This window comes from Phasianus colchicus, chromosome 1, assembly GCF_987193195.1.
Source record: "Phasianus colchicus chromosome 1, bPhaCol1.hap1.1, whole genome shotgun sequence".
Taxonomy (NCBI): Eukaryota; Metazoa; Chordata; class Aves; order Galliformes; family Phasianidae; genus Phasianus; species Phasianus colchicus.
This window is the reverse complement of record NC_143436.1, coordinates 181,450,878-181,468,081: the sequence shown is the minus strand read 5'-3', so window position 1 is coordinate 181,468,081 and position 17,204 is coordinate 181,450,878. Positions and strand designations below refer to the sequence as shown.

The following is a 17,204-nucleotide window of genomic DNA, read 5'->3' as shown; positions in this document are numbered from 1 at the left end:
CACACTGAAAGCAGCCCTGTGGAGAAAGACTAAGGGGTCATGAAGTGTGAAAAGCTGGGCTCATGCCAGCAGTGTGCACAGGCAGCCTGGGAGACTACCAGCATCCTGGGCTCTATCAATAGAGGGGTGGCAGCAGGGAGACGACTGTCCCCCTCTGCTCTGCCTTTGTGAGGCCCCATCTGCACTACTGCATCAAGGTCTGAGCCTCTGGCTCAAGAAAAGGGTTGGAGCTCAGTAATCTTTGAAGTTTCTTCCAGTCCAAGCTATTCGTTTGTGCCCAGTTGGTCGCCATGTCTTTCCAGTCAGCCTTAGTCCCAGCTGGTGGCTGAAGCGGAGGAAGGTGAATGCAGCGTAAGGCAGCAGATCTGATTGCTATTATAATTGCCTTATTTGTCTAAATGGGTATTTCTGTATTCCCACCTCAGTATTCAGGAGGCAGTGGTATGCGTTGTGTGTCTTACTGCAGCATGTCTGGTGTTACCTGAAGGAGAAGCGTGAAAACTGTATGCAGTTCCATTTCATGATCTGTCTCAGTACAATCTTCTGGAAGGCAGAAATGGAAAGTCAAGCAAATTCCAATGCCTACTTTAAGTAGTCATAGAAGGAAAAAGTTGTTTCCCCATGTGTTTGGTACTCAGGCATCCTTTGGTGTGTTGAGTCCGAAAGTATGCTAGCGCATACCCAAGGAAATAAAGGATATTAGAGGGGAAGAGAGTGAGTTTTCGTGGTGCTACCATCTCTCAGCATGATGTTAAGAGTGCTTTTGGTAACAACTAGCTGCTGAAAAATTGGTGCTGTTTGATTGTCTCTGTGTCATTCTAATCCTGTTGCCAATGGTATTTCACTCAATATTATCTGGTCAACTCTCTGCTCTGTTATTACTTGTAGGAAGAAAGAAAATCAGGGGGATGTGAAAGCAATCTTTGCTGCTACTGTCTAGGACTTTTTTCTGTGAAAACTGACCATTCTTAACATCAGATTCTGGCCTTCAGTCTTGTGACCCATAACACTAGCCCAGAGAGGAATGAACTTTTCAATGAAGTAACACTATAGTTGTGTTTGATATTCAGTGTTCAACATATTGTATTCTCAATTTTTTAACTGTCAGAATTGAGTCTATATTAAAAAGGGGTCTTACCCTTTTCTTCCATCTGCAGGTACGGTTGTTAAAGTGAACCATGAGTCTTGCATTGCATGATCTGCTTTTGTGTTGTCGTCGCCTTGAAAATGAGAGAGCTACAGAACGAAGGGTAACAGTTTTTCTTCTGGTATGCGTGTCTAAGCTAAGGAGGGGAATCATTAATAACTTTTTTTTTCTCCTTGACATACCTTTTCAGAATGAAATTGAAAATTTCAAGCGACTCCTCCGTGATCCTGAAACAGTTCTCCAGCTGGATCGGAATTCTGATTCTAAGAGAGGAAATCAACTCAACTGGGATGCTGTGTTCAGGTAGTTTTCTTTCTTGTCTGGAGGGAAAGCACAGCTTTTTTAGTTTATGGGTGGTTACAGTTCTCTGGCACATCACCAGTTTATTTATCAGACTTAATTTAATACTTACCTTTCTGCAAATGGTTTCAGATTTCTTTTCAGTTTGTGAACGAGAAACAACTTGTAACAGCTTCTAAAGGAACAAAATTTAAAAGCAGCTAAAAATTCATTAAATGGCTTTGTGCAGTATTTAGCATGCATGAAAGATGCAGTACTCCTAACTGCTAAGAAAATTAATTGTTAACTAGATGGTCATTTTTCTTGGAAAAAATGGATTGTTCTTGTTTATTAAAAATTATCCTGTGCATCTAGTATGCAATTTATAGTACATATCTAGATTGTAGATAGCTTGTGAAATTTTTTTGTTGCTGAATTATTAAGGCAAAATGGAAGGGCTGTGGCTTGTGAATGAAGGAACTTATGCTGTGAAGTTTGTAGAGACCCACCTCGAAATAGTCTGCTTTAGGTGTACTATAAGGTCAACAGAGAGGTGTATGGTAAATTCTTAGAGCAGTTGGGCCCAGTGTTATTTTCTTGTCAAAAGTACATCCAAAGTGTTAGTTTTCATAGGCTGGTATTTGGGTGGCTTTCCATCATGTTTTAATTGGACATCTTTTGAATAATTCTTGTTTCATAGCTGTACTGAAAATATCATGAAAAGTGTTTGATACATTTTGTGTTGCTTTTGAGATAGTAGCCAATAGCATATTGGAAATGTGAAAGGAACACAGAAGTGGACTTTAAACTGAATACAAAGAGTCAGAAGGGGTCAGAAATTCTATACTAATTGCCAATGATAAAACCAGTGAAAATGTTTTTTTATTCATTATGCTGTATGTTAATTTTAAGTGATTCAGAAGTAGAATTTGAAGGGACAAACAATAAAGAGTATTTATTATTTTGTAGTAGAACGTTGCATCATAAATAAAAAGCCTTTGCACTGCACCTTCTTTAATTATGTATTTTTTGTTTAACATCATGCATATTTTATAGGGAAGTTTGTTTTCTATTCAAGTTTCTGCTGGGTTATCTTACAAACTAACAGGTATTTCCATCATGCTTAGGCTCTTGTATATGGCTTTAAATTTTAAGAATTAGAATTGTGGTATTCAGGTTGGATATTAGGAAATATTTCTTCTCTGTCAGAGCAGTCAGGTGCTGGAATGGGCTGCCCGAGGGGGTGGTGGAGTCACTGTCTCTGGAGGTGTTCAAGAAAAATGGAGATGTGGTACAAAGGGACATGGTTTAGTGGGAAATATTGGTGGTAGGTGAATGGTTGGATTAGATGATCTTGGAGGACGTTTCCAACCTTTATGATTCTATGAAAAGGTTAAGCACTGATGTTCTAGCTCAAAACTTTGGCCTTTTTTACCCAACTCATAAATTTACTGTTCATTGATTCGTATCTCTTTGTTTTTTTGAAGTGTCCTGAAGAAATATTTCCAGAAGGAAATGGAAAATCTCAGACTGACAAAACCAAATGCATCTGCTTCAACCCAGACTTCCAAACAAAAAAGGATGCAGGAGATTGGCAGTTTAGTCAAATATTTCATCAGGCGTGCTAATCGAAGTGAGTAGTAAATATTCATTTATAATTATTGTTTTGTTCCAGCACTTCGCTTTAACCTTTCATGTTTTACTCAAGGTAAGTTACCAGGGTGGATTTTATCCTGGTCATTCCCAGAAGTTTATGATTTAAATATCTTCATGTGAATCCATTCTCTGTGCTCCTTCTCTCTCCTTTTTCACAATTACAGTGCCATTTTCCTAGTAATTCAGTGTGCTTAGAAGTGATAGATTCTCTCCTCTCACACAACTGTTTTTATTCATAGAAGCATTTAATAAGGTGATTCCTAACAATGCTGTTTCTGAACCATAGTTTTAAGTAAAGTTCATATGTTCATTTTACATTTAAATAATTCCAGATTTATGTGGCTGTGAGTTAATTGGAGTCTCATGTTTTTTTTTCACATAGGAGGACCCAGACTGGAATGTCAGGAACTTCTGAACTATGTCGTGCATATTATAAAAGATCCAGCAAGTTGTGCTGCTTATGGATCTGACTGCAGTAGTATACTCTTAAAGGATATCCTCTCAGTAAGGAAGTACTGGTGTGAGATATCCCAGCAGCAATGGCCAGGTAATATTTTCAAGTTTCACCAGGAATGTCTTTTCCTAGTATAGAAGTATGCTTAGGGGCATTTTAATTACTTGATACTTTTCCTGCAACACCCTGTTGTGTGAAGTACTACACAAACCTTTATTAAATTAATGTTTGTCTATTGCTTGCTAAAACATGTAGCTGCATGTGCACGTTCTCCACAGGGCTTAACATGTATAAAGAATTTGACAGATGTAAAGAATCCATGGAAAATGTGTGCTGGAAGTAGCCTGAGTAACACTGGTGTTGATGTACAGTTATTTAAAGTTATTGGGTACTGGCTGGTAGAGTTTTGTTATAGTTAATGCACTACTATTTTTTATCCTAGTTTTGTTCATTCATGAAGATCCTAAAAAAGCATTGGTTCACTCTTGTTATACACACATATGTTATATGCTGCATATAAAGAAAAGACTAGGAAGTTCCACATTTACACAGACAAAAATAGATGAAGAAGTTGAGTAAAGACACACATGCAACCTGAACAATGACTGAAAATTCAAACGTAATTTTCCACTTTTCAGAGGGTTGAATTTGACTTTCTTAGCAGTTAATTTATTTAGCATGGAGAACTATGTGTATTTTTGTCCTGATTTCAGCTGGGACAGAGTTGGTTTTCTTCATTTAACTGTTTATATTTGTTTATGTAATAGCACGGTAATTTGGTGGGAGGAAAAAGGTATTACAAGTTCTACAGTCTAGTTTGTTGAATGTTGCATGGGTAGTTCTGAAGGAAGTGTAGAAACAAAGCATAAAGATACCGTATTTGCATGGTGTTGTGCTTTAGAGGTAGTTTGATTTATGAGAAGTGTTTTGTGAGAAAATACTCTGTTCTTTATCTTGAAGAGAGTTGCTTAACTCTAAAATGAAAGTAAACTTGCAAAGGATTTAGAAAAAGAGTCTAATGATACTGGGAATGAAAAGAGGCAAAAAGTCCTACACGAAGCTGACGAAGCAAAGAGACTTATCTAGAGCAGTTCTGGGTAGTAGATGTGATTGGAAAACTGGAAAGCCTGAGAATGGAGTCTGAGAAATTAAAGAAGTAGGTACCATTTGGCCATGGAAGTAAAACTGGAAGTTGAAGGGGAAGCTGGAATTGTATGTCGAAGCTACCTAAGGCTAGGAGCCTTTGAGGTAGCTGGAGAAGACAAAGGGGCTGTCAACCTATAAGTAAGGACTTGGAAAAGTTAGAACTGATGACAGGCAGATAGGGAATGAGACAATAAGCCAACGGTGTTGTAGACAGTTAACAAGGAAAGCAGAGAATGGAAATGGATTCTACTCTTGTGAGTTACATATTTACAAAGAATTTGGTGCAGCAGAAAAAGGCAAACAGATCAGGACAGCTGGTGCTTAGGCTCCTCATAATTTCATTAGATGCAGCACAGTAATGTAGGGGTATGATCTGATTGCATGATAGAGTCACCTGAGTTCTGCAAACAGTCTTATGCCTGCTTGGGAAGGATGTGTTTGTATCCCTTTTGAATAGGAGGCCAGAGTTAAGAATGCCCCACTGAAGGTGGTATTGGGAGTCCTGAAGGAGCCAAGTTGCCCATAAATTTACCCAGGCCTGCATGATAGTGGAACACTAGCTTTTATAATTGTCCTGAGCTGGCTTCTTCACAGTTCAGGAATCCCAAGAATCAAAATTCTGGATGAAGTTATCAATGTCAGCCAAACAGTGTATTTAAAAGAAATTTTAAGAGAATATCTCAGAGGTCTGGGTCTTACCTGTCTGTCAAGAGCTCAGTCACTCCAAACTGTGACAACCTGCTCACCAGTAGAGTTGGGGGTTGTCAGGCTCTTCTAGGTGATAGTCACTCTTGTAAACAAACTAACAAACTCTTGAAGTTCATTCAGGGGTGATGGAAGTATGGGGCCAGATCATGACAGAAGGTCCCAGTGGTAACCCCTTCACTGGAAAACGTTGTGGCAATTGGTCATTTTGTATCCCAAAGGTTGTAGGAGCTCAGAGGGCAACTGTGAGCAAAGCAGTCACTGTAGCTGGGATTCCCAGAAGATCATTCTACCTATATTTTTTTTCTTAGAGAAGGTCTGAGAAGTGGGTATCTGTTCATAGAAGGTGTCCTGCCAGAATAGTTAGTGGGACTGGCCTCTCTTTCTTCCTGCTATGGATCTTTGCAGTGGATACTATCATGTCACTTGTAGGTGGCATAAATCAAGCAGTAATCAGTGTGTTTATCTGTCATGTTAAACTGATGATGATGGGTGGATTGGTAATGTGCTGCTGTTATTTTCAGGATGCTGATGAAAGGGTTGGGTGGGGATTCTTAAATTGGCCAAGAGAGAAGAAAGCAAGCATCTCTGGAAGAGGCCTTTCCCTCAGGAAACTTCTTAGATGAATGCAGAGCATGGATGTGTGGTTCTGGTGACTGGAGAGAACGATCTGTGCTCTAATAGAAATATGGGGAACCTAAGCACCAACTCTTCTAATCTGTTTGCCTGTTTCTGCTACACCAAATTCTTTGTGAATGTGTATGTAACTGTAAGTTGTTTCAGAGAGCTGTTACTGTGTATTCCACAACAAATGGAGCCCACCAAGCTGAGCAGTTCATGTGGACTAGGAGAATGTAGTAGTTAAGGGAAGTTGGTTGTGTGGCTGTAGTCACTTTGCTCAGTGTAACACAAAGCAGGTTGCATTCTAGCTCAGAATGAATCTAACTTTACTCTCAGTGCAGAAGACTACATGTGGTTTCTTCTATGTTGTTTTTTTTTTCTTTCTCCTGGTTAACTTCAGTAAATAATGACTGGCAGCTGAATTGAAAATGACGACTTCTATATATTTAATGTACTATTTTGTTTCAAGCATTTTATGTACTCTTAAATATATATGTATCTGTACATAATTGTGTATTTATAACATATCCACATCATGTATGTGTAGATCTGCTGATCCTGTATGGAAAATTTTACCTCACACCTTCTGGGAAGATGAACAGAGTCTTGGTGGCAAGAATAATTCACACATTGATGAGGGGATATTGCTTCCAAACTGATGAGTTGAGATCTGATGTGTTCAGCTTTTTTTCAACAGCAATGCAGTATGTGAGGTATGTTGCAAGTGCTCGTTTTTTATGCTAATTCCTGCTTTTAGATAATATCTGTTTAAAGTATTTGGGATTAAACTTGAGTAAAAGCAAATCATCCTTCAGATTTATTTCCTCGTTCTGTCTTTGAATGCTGTTTTAATAAACTCTTCACTCATAACTTTTCCATTTGCTGGGCAGATAATATTCAGAATAGAAGTGCATGCTAGTATTTACATTTTAACAATTGTCTTGAAAAGAAATGTGACTATTTCTTCTGAAGCTGGAATGTTTGGTTTGTATTGCAGGCAGGAGAAAAATACTGCAGGCCTGGATCATATTATTGCAGCAATGAATATCTTCTTTAATACATTTGCTGTAAACTGTCGCAAACGGATTTGTAAAATTGGGGAAGAAATTTTGCCTACAGTGCTTTATATATGGACTCAATATAGGCCAAAAGATTCCGTGAAGGAATCAATAATTGAGTTATTTCTTCTCCAAGTTCATATTCATCATCCAAAGGGTGCAAAGTCTCAGGAAAAAGGTACAATTAAAAGCTCTCTGTATGTGATTGCTCAAATTATAGTGCTAACTTTCTGAATTCTGTTACCGAGTCTTGCGAATGTTAATGGAAATGATGATGGCTTGCCAGCAGTTTTGTACTGCATATTCCATTGAAAATGAGTTTTTGAACTGCATACACAAAGAGGATATTAATTGTATTAAGTCCTGTAAAGTTTGGTTGTTCTTACACGGAGGTTAAATAATTACTGAAGTAAAGCCAAAAGTCTTTAGATAAAAAGAATGTTAGCTTAGATGAAGTTTAGATTGCCATATGCATTCTAATGTGCTCATGACGATTAGGAAATGACTGCTGTAGTTTGAGTAAGTCTGACTTAGTGTATAATACTGGTCAGAGAACATCACTCAGTAATTTGTGTTTGCCTGTCATGGCCTATTTCGGTGACAGCAACACTTCTTTTGGAAGAGGTTACTTCTGACTACAATTGGCAAAGAATTTATAATTACTCCAAACTTACTCATTGCATGTAGTTTTACTCCTTCCAATTAGGTAAATAATTGTATATTTCAAGATTCTTCTTTGTGCTTATTACTTTATACAGTGATTAAATTATCTTTTAACTTCCTTTCGCTTTTTTTACTTCATTCCCCATTATAAGGATTATTCTGTCAGCCTGCGTTTGTTGGTAAGGTTTGTATGCTCTACTGGGATTGTGGCTGTATTTTGTATGGTGTAGGTAGGCTTATATATTGAATCAAGTGGATGGTACATATATTGTTATCTTTTCATTGTTTTTGCATGTGCAGGTGCATATAACTCAGCAAAATGGCAAAGTATCTTACATAACCTGTTTGATCTGCTGGTGAATGAAATAAATGTCATAGGTTGTAGAGGAAAGTATTCTTCAGGCTCACGTTCTGTTGCTGTGAAGGAAAGTTTGATTGAGTTACTGGCTGATATTTGTCATCAGGTAACATATTTTTAACTGAAAATGATGTATATACTTACGTCGTACATTTTGCTTTTTAAAGTAATGTAGCTTTTAACAATTCCTCAAAATCATTTACTGAAGTATTAGTACTTTTTGGTGTGTTAGTTTATAGCCTTTGTGCAGTTTATAAGTGATCAAATTCCTAAATTATACTAGATTTCACTAGTTTGCTTTTTAGAACGTAAGTACAAGTTCAATTATAGTAAATAATAACACATAATACTACTTATGGAGTCTTTAAACCTGATAAAAAAAAGGACTGGTTCAATTTGACATTTCAGTTTTCCTATAAATACCTTCTTTAATTTGTGTACTTCTTAATTGCTCTTCATAAAGGTGTTTACAGAGGATACCAAAGTTCTGGAAATTACCCAGTCGTACACCATTACACAGTCAGGTGGTGATGCACTACCAAGCAAGCGCAGGAGGATTGAGCTCGGCTGGGAGGTAATTCGAGACAACCTGCAAAGATCACAGAAGGATTTTCATGTCGTACCTTGGTAATAACATCTTTATGTGAAGTAAATACCACTACAAACATCTGAATAAATTGCATTATTTTCCTGGATATTCTGTGCTTTCAGATTAGTTGTCTGCACGTACAGTAAACTTTGATTCTCACAGCATTTGGAAAGTAATGGAGTAGTGATTTTGGTAGTCTAGCTTTAAAAACTTAGTATCTTTGGTTTTCTAAGAAATTACAAATGAGGTCTGTTAAATTGCGTTACAGTGTATAAAGTATTATTGCCTCATTTTTTTTACCTATCTTTTGTGCCAGTCTTCAAGTAAATGTTGTATGTGTCATACAGCCCATGAGAATTAGGGAATGAAGTTGAGATTTACTGCCTTAAGGTGACTGCGTAATTGAACAGCAACCATGAACAGTTTGGCTCTTCTAAGCTAGTTTATACAGTTTGCCTTAATACCTTGCCTAAAAACTCTTAAAGTGCAATTCCTGGTTTCTTAGCTTGGACACCAGTAAAGAGGAATTATGGTTGACACGAGAGGCATCTGAAATGGAGGTGGAGGTTCATATATTCCTCTGTTGGCTGCCAATGGGAGAAGGAAGCTGTAGCAGAGAACATAGGAGGAAGTCTGGAGGTTGTTAAAAGACAATGGCTGAGTTTTTCCAGAACTTAACAACTGTAGTCCTAAGCTAAAGAAAGTTGATTTTTTTTTATATTCAATAGATTACACTGAATGGTTTTGCTATTACTGTTCCTCCCTGTCTTTTTGTCTTTTCTTGGAAATTGTTGTACAAGATATTAGAACAGTGTAGCTGCTTGTGAATTGGGCACTGAGCCGAAGTGCTGGGTGTGCATTATTTATTGCTCAGTGTTGAGACAAAGTGACTGTTTAGGATTTGACTGAAGGTTAGCATGGCATTCTGAGTAGAGAGGTAGCAGTCTCCAAGAAATACTGTTGAGTACTGTAAAGTTGCATTCATTGCTGTGAGCAAAGCTCTTCCAAAATTTACCATTCCAGCTTAAGATTTTGTTCATTTGACGAATTTTACTTTCCTTATCAGGATCTCTTTTTTATGTAGTTTCACCCTTGAAGTCACTTCCTCGATCAGAGTGTTTGACAGGCTAGTCCAACAGAAGGGCAAAAGTAATGTTCTTGGCTGAAATGTTCCTACCTCATGGTCAGAAACCAGTGAAGTCAGCTTGTAAGAAACTTTTATTGATAGGAAGGCTAGACAGGCAGACATTAAAAGTGAAAGCCGTAGAAGTGCTGGAAAATGTAAGTGTGGAATGACAATCAAAGAATGCATTATTCATTTACTTTTGAAGACACAAATTTTCATGTTTCATACTACATGCTCACATTGTGTTTTCAAGGTTACAGATTACAGCTCGATTACTATCAAAATATCCCATGAGTTTTCCTAATCGTGAGCTACCTCCGCTGCTCAATATCCTGCACCAGTTACTGCCTCATCAACGACGAGGAGAAAGGACTCCCTATGTGCTGAAGTGTCTTACAGAGGTAGCTTTGTGCCAAAATCAAAAAACTGATTTGAAGAGCACCCACAAGTTAGAGCTCCAGAAGACATGGTCAAAGATTTGGTCTCTTACTATTCGTAGTATAAGTTTTCAGCAAATTGAAACGGAGATCTTTGGATTACTTGGAGCTATGATTCAAGGGAATCTTGTTGTGACAGATAAAGAACTCTGGAAGATATTTTCAGGGCCTGCATGCAAGCCTTCAAGGTAAAATGAGAAGCAATAATATTTTGTGTCTGATTCACATTGCTTTTTACTATATAACCAAAATCACTTAATTATTCAAAATGTTGTTGTGGCTGCAATTGTTGTTGAGAACTATCTACATTGGTGTTTTAAGCATTTGAAACTGGTATAAATACATGCATAAGTGTAAAAGCAGAGGTGGAACAGGGGAGCCAAGCATTTTCAAATATTAAATCTGACTAAAAATATAAAATCTGATTGGAAGAAATGTGGTTGTTTTTTTTTTAAATTAAAAAGTATCTTTTCTTCTAAATATATTTGGATTCTGAAATCATTGTCCTGAAACAGTCTTTAAAATATATTTGTAACATGAAAACATGATTTTTGAAAATGCAGCTTGTAATAAAGGAGTTTTCTAGTATGCATGCTTATTAAGTTGTGCACTTGATACTCCCCAGACATGCAGAAATACTGACTTTTCTCTAGTGTGCTAATCAACAAATACCATCTTGTTTTTTTTCTAAAAATGCCACATTCTTTTTCTGTTGCAGTTCTGCAGTATGTTGCTTAGCATTAGTGATGTCTGCTTATTCAGTGCCAGAAAATTTGGATGTAGGATTGGAACAGAATAACTGTGAAAGAAATTTGGATTCTGTCTTAAAGGATGCAATAATGAAATGGGTACTTCCTTGCAATTTGGAGGAAGAAATGGAAGAATGTTCAGAGTTTCCTCCTGTGCTCTGCAGGTAAAGCCTTTGTGGCATACTTGTGTGTTTTAAGTTCATTTTCTAATGCAGAAGAGTGTCCAGGGAAAAGTGGATTTACAGAATTGTGTGAAGGTAATGCAGTAGTAGAGTTTGAGGGGTTTTTATGCTTGCTGGAGGATATCATCTCAGGGACATAATACAGTCATCTGTCCATAGTGCAGCAGATGCACAAAGTATGTGTTAGAAATTTTAAGTGAAAGCTTAAGCTTCTTTGAAGTTATGCAGTGAATCTGGTTAATGTTTGTGCGGAACATCAGGAATGCAAGAACATGTCTGATTTGATAAAAATGCAAAACTTTCTTTTCTTTTCTTTTTTTTTGTCAGTGATTTCCCTCATCTTACATTACAAAAAATTCTTGTGAGCCTTACAATGAAGAACAGTAGAGCTGCCATGACATTTTTCCAAAATGATGCTAAATGGTATGTTTTTAAATCAATCACTGTAAATACTTAAGCAAGCAGAGGCAATGAAAAATGCATTAGTTCCTTGAGTTATTTTGTCTTTCTGCATAACGTATTTATAAATTGTAATAAAGCTTTTGAGTTTATTAAGATGCTGTAAGCAGATGTTGAAATAATCTCTTGCCAACAAAGTCAAAGCTTCAGGTACTGTGCAAAATATCTTACAAGGAAAAATTTCTCTCTTCACCAATACAGCTAGATATTTGGTTCTTTACACATAACTCCATTAAGTATTTTTAACTCATTAATACTATATTTTTTCAAATAATCTTTAACTTTATAAAAATATGTTAACAATCATGAATATATATAACCTTCCATTCTAAAGGAAGACATATATCTTAGGAATTTTCATGATCAGAAAATCTGTAAAGGTTAGGTGATTACTTCCCACATGTCCTTGCACTACTCCATCTACATATATGGCCTCAGTCACAAGCTCCTTGAGTTTTTTGGAGTCATTTTGTGAAGGCTGTTAACATCTTTCACTGATAGATTAAAGTTCCTGGACTGTATCCCGTTTTTTTTTAATGAAATTAAAGTGTATATAAGTTGTAATGAAAGGGAAGACTTTTATGTATAGAATTTAAAACTGTTATTTTCAGGGTTTTTTATGAATGTGTGTTGCAGTTATTTACAGTAGGTTGACATCAGCCACCTTGACATAAACAGATGCTGGTATATGAACTGTAGTAGAACTTATAGCATGTGTTCAAACATTGTTTTCCATTATGGTTTCTTCAGGCAGAAATAAAGTTGTATCTGTTCCACAGTGAAAGTCATCTCAGAAATTAAAGATTAAGAGAGTTAGGGAATGCAAGATGTTCAAGTATTTTATTTTGTTTTTGTTTATTTCTTGCGTTTAATTAATAGTTTAAAGGCTTGTATGTCATATTCTGGCTGCTAAAGTAAAACCAGTGTCTCCTCTTCAAGTGTGCAGCACTTACAGGCAAAAGAAGAAAACAGTTTTTTGGATGTTGAAGAGCTGTATCTGCAGACAACATTTGATGAAATGGACATTTTCACTAACTTTGCAGTAAATGTTGGAGATAAAAATGTGACTGGTTCAAGACTTGTCATCAACCAAAGTCTTAGGGAAACACTGGAGTGCTGTCTTTTAGCAATGTCAGAAAAGCTTTTAAGTAGCTATGCTCCTAAGGTAAGTTAGAGCATAACTGTTACATCCTTATAGTAGAGCTGTCAAACATTATGTTTTCAAGGAAAAGTAAATAGATTTTCACTCATTTTGCTGCTAAATATGAACTGCGAGGATTTTAAAGCTATTTTCAGTACTAGGAAATGGAGAATTTTTTTTGTCTTTACATCATTGGCAAAATATCCATGGTTTCCATAAGTATGTAGGGGAAGTGTGCGTAAAGTTGCTACATTAATCATTGTTAGCCTGTTCTTTGAAGTGTTTCAAAACATTTGCTTCAACTTCTCTGCCCCTATGATGCCTCCATGCCCCCTATCTGCCAATATAGCTTGAGTCATAGAGGTCTCAAATAGATTTTGAAAAAAAAAAAAAGAAAAAAGAAAAAAAGCAGCAGTGTAAAAGTGTACTTGAACAGAAGGCTGCAAATACAGGCTAAGTTAACAAGAGCACATAAGGCAACTGGTTATCCTCCTCTACTCGGTGCCCTCAGACTGTGTTTGGAATTCTACACCCAGTTTGGGGCCTCCTGGAACAAGACAGATACTTGGTTTGTTCAGTAGAGGTTGCTGAGGTGATCAAGGACACTTGACTTCTGAGGAGATGAAGAGGGAGCTGGACTTGTTCAGCCTGGGGCAGAGGTGGCTCTGGAGGCACTTAACAGGTTTTGAGGAAGCCTGGCAATGCCTATGATGTTATCTAGAAGACACAGCCAGACTCTTCACAGTGATGCACTGCAGGTGTAAACTGAAAGAAGTTCATGCTGGATACGTGGAAAATGTTACCTGCATAAGGACAGTGAAGCAGGGCACAACATGCCTAGAGAGTTTGAGTAGTCTCTATCCTTGGAGTTTTTCAAGCCCTGATTGGGTGAAGCCATGAGCAGCCTGGTCTGGCCTCAACTCTGACCTGCTGTGAGCAGGAGACTGGACTGGAGAACTTATTCTTTGGTTTGCATGCGTAAAAGTGGTGTGTACACATGCATTTACCCATCTTTTTTAGATACCTGCTTTTCAAGAATGTGATATCAATCCTCTTAGGTTTCTGTTCCAGAGCAATTAAAAATATTTGTTTGTTGTTTCTCCTCCTTTGATTCAAATAATTTAGATAAGTAAAATAGTTCTCCAGAATATTTTTCCAGTAGGCTTGCATGCATACACAACCCTCTGTGACATTTATTTGTTGACAGGGTAGGTGCTAAGAAGTTACTAAGATAGTAAGAGCCAGTGGTAGGAATGCGTTGCAGTTTCTGACTAGGCTGTTGTTATTCCAGTAAAAGGTAAAACAGCTAAGCAGAACACGTGAGTGATGAAAGCATTATTATTATGGAACATAAAGGAGTGGGAGAATTATAACTGTGAAGTAGAGAAGCATAAGGGCCAAGGGACATGCAGAGAATATTAACATGGCCAAAAGGACTTGCTGTGGAGATGAGGCAACTGCAAGAGGCCAAACACTAGTATGCAAAGCTTTGTTAATTTTGGTCAAGTATTTATGCATGAGATATATATATAAGTGTTAAAAAGAGAATAAAGAATTCTGTGTTTTATTTGAAATGTTTTGTGTTGAACCACTGGTACTTACACTGTGTATTTGATTTAGTCTAAGCTTGTTGCTGTGGAACACCTTGTCAGATGTGTCAGTCTCCTGATTGGTGTTCTTGGCTGCTATTGCTACACTGGTGTATTGACAGAAGAGGATGCATGCAAATCAGAGTTGTTTCAAAAAGCTAAGGTAAGCAGAAACTCTGTTTGGGAGCAACTTAAAGTGAAAAAAAACATTAAGTATGAAATCATTTTAAAAGTTCTGTCCATGTCAACACACTTGGTATTTCCCCTCAATTCTGCTTAAAAAATAAAAAATAAAAAAAGCATTTGAGAAAAGTTTAAATATGTTACCACTGCTTAAAATGAGCAGTCAATTAACTTCTGTTAATATATCAATATATCCATTTTACAGTGGAAAGAATTCTGAGTCTTGATACCTTTCTCTATAATCCCCTTTAAAAAGGTAAAATAATTGTGGTCATGCAGACAAAGGATTGTTTAGGATAAAAAATCATTTTTTTTATAGGTCTCTTATGCAGGGGTATTTTTAAGATCACTTAATGGTTTATTGTTTTTGTTATTATCTGGTGGTTTGTCAAATATGAAAATCTAGAACTTTATGTTATGAAGAGATAATTTTCTTCTGTGCTGAATGTTTCAGACAGGTTTGTGCCATCTTTTTGTCATTTCTGTAGCAGAATGAGTGAAACGTAGTTAAAATGAAAAGAGCAAAAAATGTTCCCATACTCAGCTAATGCAGGCTCTAAGTACCAAAGCTGTAAGAACGATGCACAAGAATCATGAATCACATCCTTTTCATCCTTATGTGTATGCTGTGTATCTGCCAACATATAAAGGAATTTAACTGATGTATTTTAATTGCTGTATTTTTACTAGTCCCTCATTCATTACGTTGGAGAAAGCATTTCTAATTCGAGCAAAAAACTAAATGAAGACACCCAGATCAGCTCGCTGAGAACTTTGATAATGCAGTGTACAAGGTGTTTATGCAATTGTACCAAGGTAAAGCTCATAAAGTAATGTGTGCTTCTTTCTTCATTCATGAGATCAAAAAGTTGGATATCACATGTATGGTACTTGAAAAAACAGAATTAACCTACTTATACATCTTATTTTCTTACAGAACAGTGCTAATAAGATGGTGTCTAATTTATTCCTGCGTTTGTTAACATCAAAATTTATTAATGATCTTCTAGATACTTGCAAAAGTCTGGTAAGTACATTCTCTGTGTTTTTAAATGTGTGCACTTCTATGAGAGGAATATCTGTTGCAGAGTAGTAATTTGGAGGCAAAGAAAATGAGATACTAATTGTTGGAAAAACAAACTAAAATACATTGAGTTCTATGGAGATTTCTAATTGGAAACATTTTTATTTAGCATTTGTGTATTTTAAACACAATTTACTGTAACACATGGCATTTACCTTTAATGTAAGTTCGAATTTTAAAAGCTTCTTTTTATTTTATAGTTTCATGTATTTATGTGCCTTAAAACACTATGAAGGTGTTTTTATTGAAGATACTTATGTCTTTTAATTTTCACTCTCCTTTCTCACTGACAAAAGTGACAGAGTGGTGCATCACTGCATTTAGTACACCTCTTGAAATTTCTGTTTTAGGTGAATAGCATTGTAGTCAGGTTGAAGTAGGGAAAATGCTTTGTTTTTCAGGTGAGGGGGAGCTGAGAATCTTCTTTTAACTTTCATCTAGTAGAGGAAGTAGTAATTTTTGTGTTTTCAGAAAGGTCCTCTGCCTTCCTTTCTGTGTAATTATGAGGTATGGTGGGAAGTTTGTGCGTGTTCTGTAGGATTCTTTTTCAAATACTTGCTGTCACTGGCGCCATCCAAAGCACAAAGATGAGCTTTTGTGTCAGAAAGCTTGTGTCCTAAAGAGAGTAGTTCAAATCAAACATCTAATATGCTATAAGACAGATTTACCACAAGGCGTGAAATTCTTCACTTCACTGTATCCCTTTTTTTTCTTCATCTGTTTGAATTAACTGGGAAATTGTCTTTCATTACTTTATGCCCATGTCGTGTCATTAAAAGCCAGCTTTAAAACAATGTGATATTTTTTCAGATGACTTTTACTGGAAAACCAAGTGAATTAGGAGAAGTGGACCTAGTGGGGAATGACGCTGAGGAGAGTATAATGGAAGCAGATAACCAGGTATCTGATGATCTATTTGATGATCATTCAGTGACTGACATCAGTGATACAAATGAGTCTGGTGAGATGCAAAATGTAACAGGTAAGCTTTCTCTGTGTCCAAAAAAGTTGGAAAAAAATGTAGGAAACTCCTCACCCCTACCCTTGTTTTGGCAAGTTATTCTTTCCTTCAGTGACAGTAATTGTCAAATTTTAAGTCAGGTTGTAGTTGAACCAGAGACTTTCTAAACAGTAATTACTTTTTACTTCTTTAGTGTTGTAAATATATTAAGAAGGTATTTTAGGTCATCAGGAAAGGAAAAGTTTATTTTATATTTTGATCAGCAGTAAGATATAGGAAACTTGTTAACTTGTCTGACGTCAGACAGTTGTTTTGGAAAAGAAGAAAACAGAAAGCACTACCTCTCTCTGTCACTAGATTGTGCTTCATTTTCTTCAAAAGTAGTCCTATTTCACTTCTCTCCTTTTCCTGATCAGTAATTCTTGGCAAGATCAGCTTTCTTGCACTTCTGGACCTGTAGGAGGAAGAGGATGAGTTTGTGTGTCCTCTTGGCAGGTGTTTATTTCTTTTAATAAAGCAATTATTCTCTTCTGTTTTAATTTTGTATTAAAATTATACATATCTTAGTTTCTAATCAGAACTATGTTTTCTGTTTTATTATTGAAGAAGAAGGAAAT

At 36.5% G+C, this 17,204-nt stretch overlaps 1 protein-coding gene across 4 annotated transcripts in view; it reads left to right on the top strand.

Annotated features, from left to right (window-relative positions):
* The window catches only part of ATM (ATM serine/threonine kinase), a 59,269-nt gene that overhangs the window by 919 nt on the left and 41,146 nt on the right, over positions 1 to 17,204 (top strand). For 3 of the 4 annotated variants that reach the window (XM_090133889.1, XM_031606206.2, XM_090133888.1), the window contains exons 2-17: positions 1,158 to 1,250; positions 1,338 to 1,450; positions 2,914 to 3,059; positions 3,465 to 3,629; positions 6,556 to 6,721; positions 7,006 to 7,244; positions 8,030 to 8,193; positions 8,551 to 8,714; positions 10,056 to 10,427; positions 10,958 to 11,152; positions 11,498 to 11,593; positions 12,569 to 12,794; positions 14,391 to 14,522; positions 15,233 to 15,358; positions 15,480 to 15,569; positions 16,437 to 16,608. In XM_090133889.1, the coding sequence (XP_089990015.1) occupies positions 1,179 to 1,250; positions 1,338 to 1,450; positions 2,914 to 3,059; positions 3,465 to 3,629; positions 6,556 to 6,721; positions 7,006 to 7,244; positions 8,030 to 8,193; positions 8,551 to 8,714; positions 10,056 to 10,427; positions 10,958 to 11,152; positions 11,498 to 11,593; positions 12,569 to 12,794; positions 14,391 to 14,522; positions 15,233 to 15,358; positions 15,480 to 15,569; positions 16,437 to 16,608 (2,638 nt within the window). In that variant the 5' untranslated portion in view covers positions 1,158 to 1,178. Of the gene's footprint in view, positions 1 to 1,157; positions 1,251 to 1,337; positions 1,451 to 2,913; positions 3,068 to 3,464; positions 3,630 to 6,555; positions 6,722 to 7,005; positions 7,245 to 8,029; positions 8,194 to 8,550; positions 8,715 to 10,055; positions 10,428 to 10,957; positions 11,153 to 11,497; positions 11,594 to 12,568; positions 12,795 to 14,390; positions 14,523 to 15,232; positions 15,359 to 15,479; positions 15,570 to 16,436; positions 16,609 to 17,204 lie in introns of those variants that run through there. The other variant, XM_090133890.1, reaches the window with a different exon arrangement.